The 16,461-nt window shown below is 42.6% G+C and overlaps 1 protein-coding gene across 1 annotated transcript in view; it reads right to left on the minus strand.

Moving 5' to 3' along the window:
* Positions 1–16,461, minus strand: part of ALK (ALK receptor tyrosine kinase) — a 586,654-nt gene that overhangs the window by 126,841 nt on the left and 443,352 nt on the right. The window contains exons 6-8 of the mRNA XM_081000090.1: positions 16,084–16,215; positions 1,482–1,613; positions 248–348 (exon numbers count right to left, since the gene is read on the minus strand). Of these exons, the coding sequence (XP_080856216.1) occupies positions 248–348; positions 1,482–1,613; positions 16,084–16,215 (365 nt within the window). The remainder of the gene's footprint in view (positions 1–247; positions 349–1,481; positions 1,614–16,083; positions 16,216–16,461) is intronic.

Consider the following 16,461-nt stretch of genomic DNA (forward strand, 5'->3'; position numbering starts at 1 on the left):
GGTGTGTGGGTGTCTGCACATATGTGTGTTGTTGTATGCAATGTTTGGGAGGAAATAAGATGGTAAACAACAAATAACAAACTGGAATGGAATACCCGACACTGCCCGAGCCATTAGTATTTGTAGCTCATGTCATTCAAATAAAAGGGTAATGTGAAGGGCCTGATAATAGCTAGACATACATCTTTTTTGACAATCTAAGCACCTTGCACACTTTTCCAGTTTGCAGCTAAGCAAGTATACTTACCTCACAGGGTGAGTTTTTCATGGGAGCTGGAAACACAGCACTAGTCACCACAACTGTTTCTGCAGCTGGCATCTCACTGGTGTTAAGCAAAAGTGCACATTCTGGGAGGGGGCAAAAGGAGGGGAGAGAAGAAGGGGAGGTAAATTTGTTACTACTTTGATGGAACATTTGTGCAGCAGAACAGAGTATTTGGTTGTGGGTGGGTGTGCACACGTAGACATGCAAATGTCAGGTAGGCCCTTATTATAGAGGGATAACACAGCTGAAGTCATTTTTCAGTATTCTTTGGATGTAGTAATGCAGTTTCATATACCCCAGGGTCCCACCTTCAGAATTATACGCAAGCGCCCTGCCAGCTTCTCTCACAAACAATGTTTATCCCTGACTTGGGATTTGTTTTCTTCACTTGCTCCGAATCAAAATGCATCCAACTTTTTAAAAAATTTGATTTTGAGTGAACCTCTGCCGTTATGAAATATGCAAAAGTAATATTTCACTGAAGCTTGAGGCTGAAGGTCACTTCTACCATCATCACGGCAACATGAAGAGAACTCCAAAAGAACGGAAATCTTGGCGCTGTGAATTGCTCAGGGCCAGCCTGACACATTTTGCTGCCTGAGGTGAAAGACAAGATGCCTCTCGTCCTCCTGCATTCCATCTGCTGGAGCTGACTGGACGGGCAATTCAGTCTTACTTCAATCCTGGTCATGGGGCTAGTGCCTTGCCACCACTGCCTGCCGTCAACATCTGCCATGTCAGACAGCCACCTCACTCTCCCTAACGGCAGGGTATTGGAAATAAATAAACCTTGGAAATTTAATTCTCTTTTCAATGACCTAAGACAGTGGTTCCCAATTAGCTAAGAACTGCAGACCCCCAGTTTTTCAAAAGCGTAGCCATGGACCCCCGACTTTTGAATTTTTTTATTTCTCTATGAAGTGCTATTTTTCTAGAAAAAGAGGTGCCAGAACTCGCCATGAACACCTCCCTTGCTCTCTTATAATGGCAATAGCACCCACCTGAGAGGTGCCACAACTTGGTTCCGGTGAGTTCTGTCTGAAAAAAAGCACTGTCTCTATAGAAGTTTTTGTTTTGTGAATGGTGCCACAGACCCCCGGAGTGGGTTATGTGGACCTCCTGTGGTCCATGGACCACTGATTGGGAACCACTGGCCTAAGACAATTAAATTAAGTCTATCCCCTTCCCCCTGTAGTATGGTACAACTCTGACATACCTTTCAAACAAAAATGGCTATGTTGTGGATTTCCAATATGCCACAGATGGGCCTCTTGGGAAGTTGATGAACTTTGAGTCCAGCCACAGTCTTCATCTTCAAAGGAGCAGTAGAAGCCAGAGGGAAGTTTTTCTGCAAGGAAAATTGCAGGAGACAAAGATCTGACCAGCAATTCCTGAGCACAGAATAAAGGGAAGTGTTTCTATGGTTCATCTTGGGTGAGCAGATTGTTCCTTCACAGTGCTGCACCAGCAATGATGTATGGTGCTTTCCCCAAGGACTCCAAGAGGTTCAACAGCCATTACTTAGATTACCCTGCAAGGTAGGGTAATGCTATTGTTATCTATAGGTTATAGAGCTCAGGTTGAGAGATAATGCCATTCTCTGAATTTTGCAGTGCAGTGCTCCAGCCAAGTGGACAAAAATTCATATACCATGGTAAAATATGCACCAAATGTATATTTCACATCCAAATTTACATTATGTTAGGAAACATCACTTTCCAAAAATATATTAGGCAAAAATGTGTGCATTACCAAAAAATAAAATAAAAAAATCATGCTACAATGCTGATTAATATTTATAATTATAAAACCCACAAATTTCTGAATTCAGGTTTGGAAAAATGAGAAACTGGGAGAATGGAAAGTGACAGATCCATCTATCTCTGTACGTAAAGTTCCCTGTTACTGTGTGTGTTGAAATTAATGCGGAGCAATTCCTGATATCGACAGCACTTCTTGATTACGTGCCATCACTCTATGGAGGATTTTTTACACATTTAATGTATTTTACATACTTCAAGGTGGAACTGAATGTAAAATATGTAAAATGTACATAAAATATATTGAATACTTAAAATTCCCCAGGATAGTGACAGCACATCACCACGATCCACAGCACCCAGTGGGACTTGCAACATTAATTACAACACGCTTAACGGCACTTGTAGGAATCTGGAAGTACTTTTAAAAACAGCAGCAGCAACAACCAAAAATCTAAAATAGTTACTGGAAACATGGTGAATGCTCAGCCAAGCTTATACTGTGAGTTTCTGTAAATAACAAGGGAAATTATGAGCTCAAACATAGCCAGTTTGTGCACCCCTAGTTTATTTCAGGTAATGTAGATTGCATACGAGAGCAGCTTCATCCACCTGGCCAAACAAGACTGCTTCTGTACCAGTCATGAAAGCCAGATTAGAATGCATATATAACCGTTTATTTATCATTTCTCTATCCTGAACAATCAGTTTGCTTTTAAGCGGAATTTTCAGCTTCCCATAAATATTTAATGTACCTAGCACACGCACACACATATTTTTTTCCTTTAAAGGGATGTCATTGTATCAATAACTGAGAGTAACTTGCAGTACAATGATATTCCATGTGAAATAGAAAACTGACATACATAATTTTATTTTTGGAGGCTGAATTCATTTTCACAATCAGCATATTCTTAGTGCATTTAAGATCTTTTGCCCAGTTCTTGTAAAAAAAGCCATCAACAGGATTTTTGTGTGTTTTTTTTCTTAAACACATACATTTGGGTATGCAATATTGCCTAATATACTTTTAGGTAAAGGTAAAGGACCCCTGGATGGTTAAGTCTAGTCAAAGGTGATTATGGGGTTGCAACGCTCATCTTGCTTTCAGGCCGAGGGAGCGGGTGTTTGTCCACAGACAGCTTTCTGGGTCATGTGGCCAGCATGACTAAACCGCTTCTGGTGGCGGTATAGTCTAAACAACTGAGCCTCTTGGGCTTGCTGATCAGAAGGTTGGCAGTTTTAATCCCCATGACGGAGTGAGCTCCCATTGCTCTGTCTCAGCTCCTGCCAACCTAGCAGTTCGAAAGCATGCCAATACAAGTAGATAAATAGGTACCACTGCAGCGGGAATGTAAACAGCGTTTCCGTGCGCTCTGGTTTCCATCACGGTGTCTCATTGCACCAGAAGCGGTTTAGTCATGCTGGCCACATGACCCAGAAAGCTGTCTGTGAACAAATGCCCACCGCAACCCCATAGTTGCCTTTGACTGGACTTAACCGTCCAGGGGTCCTTTACCTTTACCTTTTTAATATATTTTTATTACTTCAAAATAATAACCCCAAATATAATGCATTTTTGCATGTTATTTGCACTAAAAAGAGGATTTTATGAATGCTTTGCCCCTGTATGTGCATTTCTCTACACATCACTTAGCTGGAGAATTGCATTGCAAAATTTGGAGACATGCACATTTTGAAAGATGGCTTTGTTTCGGTCCGTGTATTGTTTCAGGAAGTGTCAGTTATGTAGGTTTACCTTTACATGTGAACTAAACTTAATTTCTTCCCCCATCCTTAATGAATGAGCCACTCACATAGTAAGGCAGCCTTCACCAAACCAGTGTCATCCAGTGGCTTTGGGCTGCAACTCTCACCAGCCCCAGCCAGCATTGTGGAGAGCGCCAGCCTGTCAAAGACTTCAGTAGGACCTCCCAGTTTGCACACACAGGGCTGTGAATCAGAGCGGCTGCATTCATCGTTGCTACTGCATACCCTTGTACTTTTATTCTTTCTTCTGTAGAGACTCTGTTACTTCTAAAATTCTACTTTGGTAAGAATCATGTGACACATTCAACCTTTTTTTAGACCTGGAGATATTTCTTTAAAAAAAAAAAAATCAATGTGTTTTAGTGCTTGCAATTTTGAAACTCATATTTATTCAATTACTGTCTTGTCATATTAAGAAAGCTTCTATGCAGAAAGTAATATGGATTTTTTTTAAGACATTGGATTCCTCGCTAAATCAATATTAAGTCTAATATAGTCATGCTCAAAGTGTTAGAGAGGTTTGTGGCTCTGCAAAACTCCTCTCTTCTTCTTTTTTACACTGTTTCCTCTCATTCTTGCCATGGTCCTGTTAAATGAACATTTTATTGTAGCCTGCCCTATTCTTAAAGCTCAGAGTGGGAAACAAGATTTTCTTATGTTGCTGTTGTTAATTTGTTTAACATGAAAACATTTCCCCTTCTAACAAGTGCCCAATGTCACTTAAAATATAAAACAATAAAATTAACCAACTATAGTACTAATTGTTTGGTTGCTTGCTGCTGTTCCCATTTTCACCTTTGCAGACAATGGACATGACAGTACTAAATAAAACTCATGAGTGGCGATGAACTGATTTGCTTACACCAGAGGCTACCTATATATTTGCCTATCCATCTACCCTAACATTCAAGTCGTCTGCCCCTGAGGTTTTGCTGAACATTCCTTCTCCTCAGTCCAGACAGCCATCTACACTCAGCTGCACACAGGGATCTCTTGCACAACAATTCCAATGGGGGGAGGGAGAGTTATTCTGCATGCACAAACAGAAGTGTGTACAAATCAGCTATGTTAACAGAAATGAATGGAGAAAGCAATCAGGCCAGACAGCTCCATGAGCACATCAGAGCAATTGCGCATGGAGGGAATTTTCAAATTAGGGCAGATGTGGTTTTGTTGCTAGATACAGTACTTGCAGGCATATTCTTCTAAAATAAAGACTTCACATTCCTTCTCCACTCTACTCCATTCAGAGAAAGCAAGGGCAATGAAAAGCCACTGCCCTCAGTGATGCGAACTCTCAATGGCAATGAAGTGCCACATCATCACCACACTAGGTATGTGATCTCTTGTTGACTTGAGATTATTTAGTAGGAAGAAGACATGGTTTTAAATGATCTTAAGCAGCTCATTTTGAGGTTCACCAACCACCCCTCTTCTGCCAAATGGTTTGCCTGCAAAAATTTTGCATAGTTCTAGAAAAGTATTTTATTATAAAGTTCTTCCATGTTGTCCCTTCATATAAATAAAATGGCACATTCATTCTACTTCCATCGGGATTTTGAACTCCGAAACACAGAAGATTCCGTCCCCACCTTGTGATTATTTTTACTTCCCCTCCTCAGGCTAAGTTCTGAATAAAATGTCACAACAAAGTATACCCAGAATTCTCCTTGAAACAGCTCAGCATGCAGTCCAGCTGAATTCACTTTAGTGCCTGCTATACAGTATACAGAATGGTGTAAACAAGCCAGAGCAGTCAGAAGGAGACATCTAAGCATCAAACACTGCCTAGGGCCTGGGAGGTGGGGAAGCGGCAGGAAAGCTTATTGTGGAGCGAGAAATAGTGATGTATAAAAAGAGCAATTGCTAGCCCAGTGTACCACTTTCTTCTGTCATAAATATGTCTTTATGAACCTCTGGCTGTCTTGTACTATGAATGCACAGACTTCTTCACTTATTGTAATGCCTCCTACATGTGGCAAACCAATGACACCTATTTATTGCAATTCCACTGCAAGCTTTGTAGTTTCTAGCTCGTGTGTCAGATTACATTGTCCGGATTCTTTTTTTGGTTTGCACAGATTAGACTCTTATTAGCACAATCTTGATTAGCAAAGGCCTTGCACAGAGCTCACAAAAACACTTTCTGTGGTTATCATTTACATGTCTTGGTATGTTCGCATGTGCATTAAATATCAGATGCATGAAAGAACCACCATGCTCCATTGCTACAGACCATGACCTTATTCTGTTGAGAATTTGAGGACAATTCAGGCAATACAAAGAGTTTTGAAAAGTGGAGATATACAGGGCCAATCTTGACGCCCATAGATCACTTAAGGAACAATTGAGCACTGGGATGATATTCTGAAATATGGCTCTGAATTTTCATATAAACTAAGACTATAAATATTATAGTGATGACCATAACACCAAGGTTAGTTACTAATTATGTTTGCCATTCCAGCAATGAGCATAATTTTGGATGAATCATTTCTAATGTGGCTTTTACCTTTTTTTGCTTCATTTATGGATTTCTTTTGGTCATCTGTGGATTTTTTTCCAATTGATTGCAACATTCATATTTGCTGCACGTAATGTATCTACAAACTCCAAGTCACATTCCTTCACCTTCCTCTATGAATCACATAAGTAGCTAAGTCAAAGCTGCTAAAAGATCCTCAGAAAGTTCATATCCTGCAGTATCTTTTACGAATGAAATTATCCCCCATCCATTTGGGTAGAACCACCAAAAGTGAATAAAACTTGATAGATTTGCCCCATGCCCCCAGAAGGTTAAGTTGTCCTCCTTATTATACATCCTCTCAGAACCAGCCAACCAATGATGTGAGCTGAGGCAGCTGCTTCAGGCAGCACTTGAGAGAAGAGGACACCAAGGATGAAGAAGAAGCTGCTGTCCTGCTGCTGCTTTGCATAGCAGGGTTGCCACAGCTACTGTGTATGGCAGCAGTGGCAGCGGCTTCTCTTCCTCTTCTTCCAGGTACCACCTCTCACTGGGCAGCCTGGGCGAACAGGCATGCTGCTTTCATAGTCTATGTACTAGAGCAGAAAACCTATTCACTGTGTGCCCAGAAAGCAGCAAGGGACTGCCTCACTGCTGGCATCCCTTCACACAGTGACTATGAGGACTCTGCCTTTTAAAGCAGCAGTGGGGCAGAGGCTTCCCCTTCCACCTTTTCACCCTCCTTCTCCTTCCTTGCTCACTCATTTGCTCACTAACTTGCCCTCCCTCTATGTGGTGGTAAAAGGTAAAGGTAAAGGGACCCCTGACCATTAGGTCCAGTCGTGACCAACTCTGGGGTTGTGGCGTTCATCTCGCTTTACTGGCGTACAGCTTCTGGGTCATGGCGAACTAGAGCAGTGCACGGAAACGCTGTTTACCTTCCCGCCGGAGCGGTACCGATTTATCTACTTGCACTTTGACGTGCTTTTGAACTGCTAGGTTGGCGGGAGCAGGGACCGAGCAATGGGAGCTCACCCTGTCACGGGGATTCGAACCGCCAACCTTCTGATCGGCAAGTCCTAGGCTCTGTGGTTTAACCCACAGCACCACCCGCGTCCCTCTATGTGGTGTTGTTGTTGTTTAGTCGTTTAGTCGTGTCCGATTCTTCGTGACCCCATGGACCAGAGCACGCCAGGCACTTTTGTCCTCCACTGCCTCCCGCAGTTTGATCAAACTCATGCTGGTAGCTTCAAGAACACCATCCAACCATCTCATCCTCTGTCGTCCCCTTCTCCTTGTGCCCTTCATCTTTCCCAACATCAGGGTCTTTTCCAGGGAGTCTTCTCTTCTCATGAGGTGGCCAAAGTATTGGAGCCTCAGCTTCACGATCTGTCCTTCCAGTGAGCACTCAGGGCTGATTTCCTTCAGAATGGATAGGTTTGATCTTCTTGCAGTCCATGGGACTCTCAAGAGTCTCCTCCAGCACCATAATTCAAAAGCATCAATTATTCAGCGATCAGCCTTCTTTATGGTCCAGCTCTCACTTCCATACAGCACTACTGGGAAAACCATAGCTTTTACTATACGGATCTTTGTTGGCAAGGTGATGTCTCTACTTTTTAAGATGCTGTCTAGGTTTGTCATTGCTTTTCTCCCAAGAAGCAGGCGTCTTTTAATTTCATGACTGCTGTCACCATCTGCAGTGATCATGGAGCCCAAGAAAGTAAAATCTCTTACTGCCTCCATTTCTTCCCCTTCTATTTGCCAGGAGGTGATGGGACCAGTGGCCATGATCTTCGTTTTTTTGATGTTGAGCTTCAGACCATATTTTGCGCTCTCCTCTTTCACCCTCAATAAAAGGTTCTTTAATTCCTCCTCACTTTCTGCCATCAAGGTTGTGTCATCTGCATATCTGAGGTTGTTGAAATTTCTTCCGGCAATCTTAATTCCGGCTTCAGATTCATCCAGCCCAGCCTTTCGCATGATGAATTCTGCATATAAGTTAAATAAGCAGGGAGACAATATACAGCCTTGTCGTACTCCTTTCCCAATTTTGAACCAATCAGTTGTTCCATATCCAGTTCTAACTGTAGCTTCTTGTCCCACATAGAGATTTCTCAGGAGACAGATGAGGTGATCAGGCACTCCCATTTCTTTAAGAACTTGCCATAGTTTGCTGTGGTCGACACAGTCAAAGGCAGAAGTAGATCTTTTTCTGGAACTCTCTAGCTTTCTCCATAATCCAGCGCATGTTTGCAATTTGGTCTCTGGTTCCTCTGCCTCTTCTAAATCCAGCTTGCACTTCTGGGAGTTCTCGGTCCACATACTGCTTGAGCCTTCCTTGTAGAATTTTAAGCATAACCTTGCTAGCGGGTGAAATGAGTGCAATTGTGCGGTAGTTGGAGCATTCTTTAGCACTGCCCTTCTTTGGGATTGGGATGTAGACTGATCTTCTCCAATCCTCTGGCCACTGCTGAGTTTTCCAAACTTGCTGGCATATTGAGTGTAGCACCTTAACAGCATCATCTTTTAAAATTTTAAATAGTTCAGCTGGAATACCATCACTTCCACTGGCCTTGTTATCTGCAGTGCTTTCTAAGGCCCATTTGACTTCACTCTCCAAGATGTCTGGCTCAAGGTCAGCAACCACACTACCTGGGGTGTACGAGACATCCATATCTTTCTGGTATAATTCCTCTGTGTATTCTTGCCACCTCTTCTTGATGTCTTCTGCTTCTGTTAGGTCCTTACCACTTTTGTCCTTTATTATGGTAATCTTTGTACGAAATGTTCCTTTCATATTTCCGATTTTCTTGAACAGATCTCTGGTTCTTCCCATTCTGTTGTTTTCCTCTATTTCTTTGCATTGCTCGTTTAAGAAGGCCTTCTTGTCTCTCCTTGCTATTCTTTGGAAATCTGCATTCAATTTCCTGTATCTTTCACTATCTCCCTCGCATTTTGCTTGCCTTCTCTCCCCCGCTATTTGTGAGGCCTCGTTGGACAGCCACTTTGCTTTCTTGAATTTCTTTTTGTGTATTGCAAAAAGATGTGTATTGCATTGTATCAGTTATAAGTAATTAAGTGTGGTGGTACACACACTTAATTACTTATAACTGATACAATGCAATACACATTCAGGGGCAGGGATGCAAAAATAAAATATTGGGGGGGGGGTGCGGCAGGTAAGCCACAACCTGCATAATCAATCACAACACATGGTGCATGCACACCATTTGAATGGCAATGCCCATCAACTTGGGGGGGGGGTAGGTACCCTCAAATATTTTAGGGGGAGCCTGAAGAGGCCTCAGCCCCTAGGAGTTGGCTTTTATGTTCAGGGGCTATATATGAAGTTGTGAACTAGTCTTAGACAAATTTCACACTCTGGCTAAAAGATGGGAACTGTCTGTCGACACTATGGGAGGTACCTTGGCTTGAAGCTTGTAGTCTTGCTGTGTGTGTTGGTGATGATGAAGTGGATTTCTGACACACCCTTCACCGTAAGGTCTCGCCGCAGATTACAACAACAAAACCAGCACAATTTAAAACAAAACCAATCGGGGACTTCCGGGACAGCGCCATCGGCAATGGCGGAGTTCCTCTGACCGAGAGGAACCCGCTCCGTGAAAATCGGGTCTTGCCGTGGCGGCGAAGGCGGAGTCCCTTTAAAAATCCCAGGCAGAGGAAGCCTGGGAACGTGGGATTTGGCTGACACCAGGAGTGCCTCCCCTACTTGCAGGGAAACCCTTTTTCGGAGGTCCGAAGCGACGTGGGGTGAGTGGCGCGGTGTTTTGAATCAACCGCTACTTTTACGGAGTGAAGCCGCACAGCCGTTGCCGGAGAGCGCTGACTTTTTTTCCTGTGGACAATTGGACTCTAAACAAGTACCCGTGACTAGAACGGAAAATTGGATTAAGTATTAAGAAATACTTTAATTTGGCACCAAAACGGGAAGGTTCTAAACAGAAAGTCCGCCTCCCATTTTTTGTAAATAGATTGAAGCAAAAACTTTGTAAGCTAAAGTCTGGAAAGTCGTATATAAAGTTCTAAATTTCCTTCATTCATCACCACCGAAACCCCTCTTGGAAGCAGGAGAAAAGAGGGGGAGTTTTGACTGTTTAAGCCTGCAGGAGAGAGAGTAAAGAAAGATAAATTTTCCACCGTCTCAAACCTGGGAACGGGGTGTCAGAGACAGAAATTTATGGGGAAGTTCATCGACTGTGAACTTTTGACAGATAGTAAAAAAAAAAGAGAGAGAAATAAATTGACTCCAATGTTGCTTCTTGCAATCAAAAGAAACAAAGTATTTGAAAAGTGAAAGTAACTTTTCTTTGTTGGTCCTGCTTTTAAAAGATGGATACAAATAGAAACTGTCTCCTCTAGAGGGAGCCTGTTAATTTGTTGCCGGAGCTGATCTGGGGACTTCACAGCTGTATGATTAGGATCGTGAGACCAGACTTTAACCTTGGGGGGGGAAATGTGTTTACAAGAAGTATTGGTGCTTTCTTTTTGCAAGACAAGTGCTTTGCTGGAGCAGATGCATGAGAAGATGGACTTGATGACTGTTGCAGTTAAAAATTTTGGACAAACGGTGAATACCCATATAGAAACCATTCAGGAACCAGCCCAGGAATCTGTTTTGATAGGGCAAGCGCAAGTGCAGAAGAAAATGGAGGAGGTTGCTGTTGAACCTCAAATAACACAAATGGAGAGATCCGAGGCCTTGCAGGAGTATAAGCTGCTGTTCTTGAAGTTTGAATCTGGAGTGGACCAGGGGGGGTCTGGAGTTGTGAGGGCTCTTAATTTTGGAAAGACTTTGAAACATGTTTTTAAATACTTTCTGGATTACAGTGTTGACTGTGGGGAATGGGACTGTGGGGAATGGGCTGATCTGCTGAGGAGAGATGGAGATACTTTTGGATTGGAGTCCTCCCGAGACCTACCCCCCAATGAGAAAGGAAAGAAAATAAGAAAAAGATCAACAAAAGACAAAGTAAAAAGCGGCAGGTATAAACAAGAAGAAGACCTGCAGAAGGGACATGGAAAAGACTTAAGAGCCTCGGACATAAGAGCACCAGGTTGATGGATTAGATGGACGAGAAAGGACTGACAAAACCCGAGGCCAGGAAGAAGAGACGATGGATGAAGATTGGAAGAAAGTTTCAAAATTTATTTAGAAAATTATTGTAAAATTTATTAGTATTAGAAAAATGGTGGAATGAAATTATTTGGCTTTAGCAGAAATGTTAAAAAGAATTATGTAAGAATATGTTATGGTTAAAAGAATTTGGTATATATAAGATTTAAGTTTTAAGTTTTAGGGTTTTTTAGGGTAAGATAAGGTTAAAATAGATTAAGGTAATTTAAATGACAGAATATTGTGAAAGATGGAAAGGATTTGCTAAGATAATTAACAACTAGAATACAAAAAAGGGAGGTGTGAGGAGGTCATTGAAATAAGTTAATGAAAGTTAAGGATTTGGGAATATTAGACTTGTTTTTTAAATGTTTGTTTATTTTTGTTTTTTGATTTAGATCTGTATTGTTTAATTGTCATGTTTATCTACTTCTTTCTCTCTTTTTCTTGTCTTTTCTTTCTTTTTTCTTTGTAACTTCAAAATTCTCAATAAACATCATTTAAAAAAACACCAAAAAACAAACAAAACCAATCAACCATGCACAACAATCAGCAGGTTAATTTACAGTTTTGTGGCATGTCACAAAACTTACTTTTCGGCTCTCAAAGGCCAGAGTAAAGATGCAGATGAATAATGATGACGTCAGGCACACTTCTGCAGGGAGGGAGTTCCACAGTTTTAAGGCTACCACAGAGGAAGCTCTCTTCCCATGTGATTACTCAAACTTCTAAAGGTGATGGTGATGATCTTTGTGCAGGCCTCTGCACTTTTAAGGTTGGAGAGCAGAAGTCTCGAGATATGAAAGAAAATCCCAAGTCTCTAAATATCACCCTGCCCATATTCTAGGCTGTTCTTGTCCCTCTGGGCAACGTACTGGTCTCAAATTTCCTACACCCAGTAGAGTTTTCTCACAGATATGTTTTCAGGCACATTAGTGACACATTTTGAGAAAGTGGGGGAATACAGCCAGCCAATCATGAAATTGCTGCAGGAGAAAGAATACCTGCTTTGCACATTATATCCAGCAGCACTTTGAGTAATCCAGAAATGACTGTGCAGATAAGTCCTCAATTTGCAGAAAACTTTTTGTATTTATGTGGAGGAAGAACACTGCACTATTACAGAAATGTTATATTGCTATTTCCTTTGTGGGTAGTTTTGTGCTGGTTCGCATCTACCAGCAAAGTTCAAATGAATCAGCCTTTTTCATCATAAAATGGCCTCCACAGAACTGTCAGGAGAACGTTGCAGTCACCTGCTCGTGTTTCATCTAAAACTCACACTACTCATTTCCTGTCTCAACAAGAGGATACGGCAAGAAAACTCATTCCCTAAATCTCATTCTGCACACTTCCACCTCCCACACACAGTGAGTGAAGCTTGAATCACCATGTTTGATGGTGTTTCAGCTGCGCAATTCATGTTTGCTGTGCCGATTCATGTTATAACCTGATAATGTCTATCCTGCTTTCCATTCCCTTTTTGTCACAGTAACTTTTCCAGATGTCAGAGTGCTCCCATTTGCAACCCTTGGACAAACTCTACCTCTCTTTCAAATCAGAACCAGTGAAGGCGGTGACGGTCCTGTGTGAGTGTCTGGAGGCAGTTGGAGGATGGATGGCGGCTAACAGATTGAGATTGAATCCTGACAAGACAGAAGTACTGTTTCTGGGGGACAGGAGGCAGGCAGGTGTGGAGGATTCCCTGGTCCTGAATGGGGTAACTGTGCCCCTGAAGGACCAGGTGCGCAGCCTGGGAGTCATTTTGGACTCACAGCTGTTCATGGAGGCACAGGTTAAATCCGTGTCCAGGGCAGCTGTGTACCAGGTCCATCTCGTACGCAGGCTGAGACCCTATCTGCCTGCGGACTGCCTCGCCAGAGTGGTGCATGCTCTGGTTATCTCCCGCTTGGACTACTGCAATGCGCTCTACGTGGGGCTACCTTTGAAGGTGACCCGGAAACTACAACTAATCCAGAACGCAGCAGCCAGACTGGTGACTGGGAGCGGCCGCCGAGACCATATAACACTGGTCTTGAAAGACCTACATTGGCTCCCAGTACATTTCCGAGCACAATTCAAAGTGTTGGTGCTGACCTTTAAAGCCCTAAACGGCCTCGGCCCAGTATACCTGAAGGAGCGTCTCCACCCCCATTGTTCTACCCGCACACTGAGGTCCAGCACCGAGGGCCTTCTGGCGGTTCCCTCACTGCGAGAAGCCAAGTTACAGGGAACCAGGCAGAGGGCCTTCTCAGTAGTGGCGCCCTCCCTGTGGAACGCCCTCCCACCAGATGTCAAAGAGAACAACAACTACCAGACTTTTAGAAGACATCTGAAGGCAGCCCTGTTTAGGGAAGCTTTTAATGTTTGATGTATCACAGTATTTTGGTGTTCTTTTGGGGGCCGCCCAGGGTGGCTGAGGAGGCCCAGCCAGATGGGCGGGGTATAAATAATAAATTATTATTATTATTATTATTATTATTATTATTATTAAACTGACAAAAGCCTATTTCTATGAAATGCCACTCCCTTTGCACAGGCTGTCCATGTACAGCTCTGATGTCATCCCGTCTAACATTTCTCTGATGAAAATAGGGATATCCTATTCAGTAATTATTATTATTATTAATACCCTGCCCATCTGACTGGGCTGCCCCAGCCACTCTGGGTGGCTTCCAACATATATAAAAGCATAATAAAACATTAAACATTAAAAACCTTCCCTATACAGGGCTGCCTTCCAATGTCTTCTAGAGGTTGTAGAGCTACTTATCTCCTTGGCTTGGTGGTCGCATAACTCCATACCCTCCAACATTTCTCTGATGAAAGTGGGACATCCTAAGGAAAAGTGGGACATTCCGGGATCAAATCAGAAACTAGGACGGCTTCTGTTAATATGGGACTGTCCCTGAAAAACAGGGACACTTGGAGGGTCTTTTACATGTCCTTGAAACTTCCCCCTCTTATTCATCATGAGCTTGACTGCTTTGTGTCCCTACCCCAAAGTGACTGATTTGCCTCTCATTTTACACCTACTACCTATATGTTGCACTTTAGCACCAGAAATTATAGGTATGCACTGGAGTCCTGAGTACTTCCTGAGTTACGAGGCAAATGGTGTCATTCGGGCGGGGCTTTTACATTCCAGAGTCAGATTCGTTTTTTTATTTGTTTTATTTATTAAATGTATACACCACCTTTCATATGAGGATCACAGGGCGGTTTACGGTATAACAGCAGAGATTGTATTATTGATGAGGTGCCTCAGGTAAGATCAGGAGTTTCCAAGTCACTCTGTAGATTCGAGTTTCCCCCAAATATTGCCAATTTACCCTATTTGTTTATTTATTTATTTATTTATTCATTCATGTATTTCTGAAGCAAAACTAAGCCGACTAGGGAAACAGCATGAGCAAAAAGGGTGGAGAGGCATATGCCTTGTCAGAGTGGATTCTTTCAGTGTGACAGGCAGGTCTAGGCTTTAATCACAGTGAATTATTTTCTCAGTGGACTCCAATTCCTGTACATATTGTTAAAGCATATTTCTGCAGTTCCATGCTGGGGTTCCCCCCACCACCATTACTCTTCCCCTATGCACGTTGAAGGAGAGATCTGACTCTCTCCCAGGGAGAAGAGGCAGTATCACACAAAAAAACTGGTCGCAGCAGCCTGTTCCCATCAACAACCCTTGAGGTAACAAGACCCGAGTTGGGAGGCTGACATATACCTCATTGTTTCCTGGGGATCCATGTTATCCTCCACCCCATGATTTCTGTTATACCCAGCCCAAAATGTTGAACTTTGCCCATATGGAAGAACCATTGACACCTGACAGGCTTCATCCCTTCAGAAGGGGTGACCATGCCTGCAAATTGAATCTAATCCTGCAGAAAACAAAACACACTTTCTTATTTTTTAAAGAAAGATTCCCTGCACAAAAGACCCCTGGATGTATCTCCCTACAATTGGGATTAACCTTCGATTAATCATGAAAATTCCACCCACTTCTGGATGTGGTGGGAATTATAGCTATTGTTAAAATCCTCATTATAGTGAATGGGAGGCGGGCAGAGATTTGTTTTTATCCAGATCTAAGCAGTTCCGAAACAGGCTGGGCTGCTGCTCAGAGCTACAGATACAAAGAAAATCTCATGACTGGTGTACACCGCTACTAGAGATACAGCTAGAGCAAAATGAACACCTGGAAATTCTCAGATCTTGATGCACTGCTTGGGTAAAATGGCATAACCCGTACTGAGCCACAGGTCATTGATTTCAGCTTCTAGCCAAAAGACCACAGGAACATTGACTGGTCTTCTATGCTTTCAGAAGTTATCTTAGTTCTTGCCCATATTCCTTTGCACTAGGAAGCATTATCCAGAATGTACAAGAGAGCCAAGAATATTCCTTTTTTAGGAGACACTCAATGACTGAGCTTTGCTTCCCCCAAAGGGACAAAGCTAGATGTCACATTTGAGGCTAGAGGGGAAAACATCCTAAGTCGGACAAGGTAGTGACCTTGATTTATTTGAATGCAGTGATGGAGCTTAGTTCCGTGTATGGCATGTGCAAGCATTCTAAGCATCAATTCAGATTCCCTGATGTGTTTAGGAAGGCATTATGTCGTTCCCATTGGTTTAAAGTAAGGGGGATATTAGGAAACAGTGTTGAATTTTAATTTACTTACTGCACAGCTGTCCCTCGTCCTCTCCCTCTGTACAGTCTCTGATGAAGTCACACACCTGTCCCAGCTTGATCACAGTTCCATTCCAGCAGCTGAAGGAACTCTGCAGAGCCATTTTAGGACCAGAAGGAGAACCTGTGTAAAAGAAGAGAGATCCGCTGAAATTTCTCCACAGCAATTTGTGATGCAGTATGCTTTGCAGCTCCACACTGTCCACGAAACAGGCCACAATAATCCAGAAAACTCTAGGGCCAGTTTAGGAAGGGCAAAAATTCGACCTACATCTCCTATACTCCCAAACTAACATAATAACTAAAGTGATCAAGGTGCCGTTGTTCTTTGATTTGGGAGAAAGGGCAGGATAGAAATTCAATAAATAAA

This window comes from Podarcis pityusensis (assembly GCF_964106645.2).
Source record: "Podarcis pityusensis genome assembly, chromosome: 3".
NCBI lineage: Eukaryota > Metazoa > Chordata > Lepidosauria > Squamata > Lacertidae > Podarcis > Podarcis pityusensis.